Here is a 2,518-nt window from a genome sequence, read left to right on the forward strand (position 1 = left end):
GGGAGGGAGCGGGGGCGGGGGGGGGGCGGTGGTGGAGCCTAAAGGAGCTTAAACACAGCCTGAGTGCAGGACCGAGCCGCCGTCAATCGGCAGAAAAAGCAAGCACTGCCCATCTGTCTGATCTGATGTGTCCCCGAGCATCTCCGATGGCCGTGACGGAGGAGTGTTTGCAGTCATGCGTGGCCGGGCACCACTCAGCTCCTCGTCCGTGGAAAGGCATGTGTGGTGTGAGGCAGGGCAGGCGTGCAGCGCGGTACCTGTAAGCTGTAATTAGCCTTTCCCTTAATGAGCTGCGTGATGAGTTCTGCGGTGTGCTGGAAATGGATTTTTTCTGTTTAAAGAAAAGAAGAAAGTGTCAAAACCCGTGACCCCACGCAGGGCGAAGCTCTCGCCGAGCGCTGTGGTCAGTGTCGGGGGCTCACCGTCGGCGGTCGCGTGGACGAGGAGAAGCCGCTGCCCTTCCAGCGCAGACACCCGGCGTGCCACCTTGGCCATCTGCACGTGGGTGACAGGGGTCAGCGCCCGCCGTGGGGAGTAGGGCATGAGCTCAGGAACCCTGACCCGGAGGGTGAGGGCCACGCAGTGTGCTGGGCACAGTTCCTGGAAGCCCTGCGAAAGCTCTCGGGGGCCTGGGCTTTCCCAGCCCCAACCCCTTTTAAAGAGGAAGGGGACAGGACAAGATCTAGGAAGCAGGGAGAAAGGGTCTCCTCACCCTGCAGGGGGCCTGGGGCCTTCATTCAGCTGATGCCGCTGGGAGGTGCTGCCCTGGCCGGAGCATCCCACTGTCCGTGCCCGGGTTGCAGCTCTGAAGCCGCAGCCTGGCCGGCAGCAGCTCTCTGGCCTCCTCGGTGCCAGTGAGATGCATGCGCGATGCCCACACTCAGCCGCCTGAGCTTCCTGCTTCCCCATCAGGGGAGGCTTCTCCCGGGAGCAGAAGCAGCCGTGGGGGCAGCGGGCCAGCGGCCATCCACGCCCGAGCCTACGGGCCCTGGGACAGACTCTTCCGCCCTAAGCCCTTCCCCACCTTCCGCGTTGTCCCGCTGGTTCCAGAATGGGCAACCAGACCGATCTCGGAGAGATCACGGCACCCGGGTGACTGGGCTTTGACAAGGGAAGGAGGGAGGGAGGGAGGGAACACAGGCCGGAGGGAGCTAAGAGGGGCCGGGGCCTGGGGGGAGGGAGCAGTTCGGAGAAGCATCGTCGCAGGGTTCCTCATTTTTGCCAAGTGGTGGCTCTGCCCCAAACCCTAACCCTAACCCAAACACACCTCATACGCTCTGTTGTCAAGTCCGTGGAGGCCCAAGTACCTCTCGGAAAATGCAGACGCTGCACACAAGCAGAGGAGAGCGTTAGCCCTTGGCCTTGGGGCCCCTTTGGGCTCCGGGGGCCGCCCTGGGGCCGGGGCTGGGGGCCAGGGCCGGACTCCCTTCCATCCTCCCGGGGAACATCTGCTTCTGAAGCAGCACATAAGCCTCGTGGGTCTTTGCGGGGTCACTCAGCCGGCGCCACAGTGACATTTAGACCTGCTAGTGCTGGTGGTGGGATTGCAGCACGAGGGAAACCAAACTGATCTGATTCCGAAATAAAGAGGATTCACACCCCGCCCCCACTTCATTTCAACGCCCAGAAGGGGGAACAGATACGAAGAGCCAACTTCCATCAGGTTCCCTTATTTTCAGAAAGTGTCGGCTGCCTCCGCTCTGCCTGCCCCCTGGCTCAGGTCCAGGGTCTCGTGAGGACCCAGGCCGCCCCGTCAGGAAGTCCGGGAGTCCAGGGCACCGAGCTCCTTCCACAGGTGCAGGGACCCCTTAGTTCAGTCCAGGAGACCACGTGGGCTCTCCGCTGTCCCAGGCACAGTGACACATCAAGGCGCGGGGTTGGGCGCATTTGTGTGCACTCAACTCAGGCAGATTTGAAATAGCCTAATTAAAAACCCCGAGAAAGTCTCACTGAATTTGAAAAACAGAGAATATGTTACACGGATTCCCATGGGACAATAATTTTAAATGATTAAAATTTGGAATTAGGGGAGTTCCTGTATGATTTTGAGTTGGAATGTGCACTGAGCACTTGCAAAAATCAGCACATCTGCCGTGAGCCTTTCGGCTGCCAGAGCTGGTGAGCTGCAGACGCGCCGGTGTCCCTGGACGGCTCCGTGCGGTCCACGGGTGCTGAGCTGGGGCGTGGGAGGGTGCGGCCATGGAGTGATGCTGGTTCCTCTGCCCCGAAGGGACCTCAGGCCCCCAGCAGGGCTCCGCACACCAGCGACCAGGAGCCCCCGGGTTCCCCATCAGCCTGGCTTGGTGCCGGCAGTTGGGGCTGATGGCCCAGACTCCCTGTCGCCCTGACCCGAATGCCAGCTCCCAGAGCCCACAGAGAGGGCCTCGCCGACATTTAAAAACAGGGTGACATCACAAAGCCCTTCATGTTCAGAGAAGAGAGGCTGGCTGACCAGAGGGAGGACCGCCCCAGCAGTGCCCACAGAGCCATGTCTGTGCAGCTGCAGGCGGGGTCTGCC

The 2,518-nt window shown here is 61.5% G+C and overlaps 1 protein-coding gene across 2 annotated transcripts in view; it reads right to left on the minus strand.

Annotated features, from left to right (window-relative positions):
- DPP6 (dipeptidyl peptidase like 6) overlaps positions 1-2,518 on the minus strand; it is an 800,631-nt gene that overhangs the window by 2,046 nt on the left and 796,067 nt on the right. For both annotated transcript variants that reach the window (XM_007457181.1, XM_007457180.1), the window contains exons 23-25: positions 1,268-1,326; positions 423-495; positions 258-331 (exon numbers count right to left, since the gene is read on the minus strand). In XM_007457181.1, the coding sequence (XP_007457243.1) occupies positions 258-331; positions 423-495; positions 1,268-1,326 (206 nt within the window). The remainder of the gene's footprint in view (positions 1-257; positions 332-422; positions 496-1,267; positions 1,327-2,518) is intronic.

Source organism: Lipotes vexillifer, unplaced genomic scaffold, assembly GCF_000442215.2.
Source record: "Lipotes vexillifer unplaced genomic scaffold, Lipotes_vexillifer_v1.1 scaffold944, whole genome shotgun sequence".
NCBI classification, from domain to species: domain Eukaryota; kingdom Metazoa; phylum Chordata; class Mammalia; order Artiodactyla; family Lipotidae; genus Lipotes; species Lipotes vexillifer.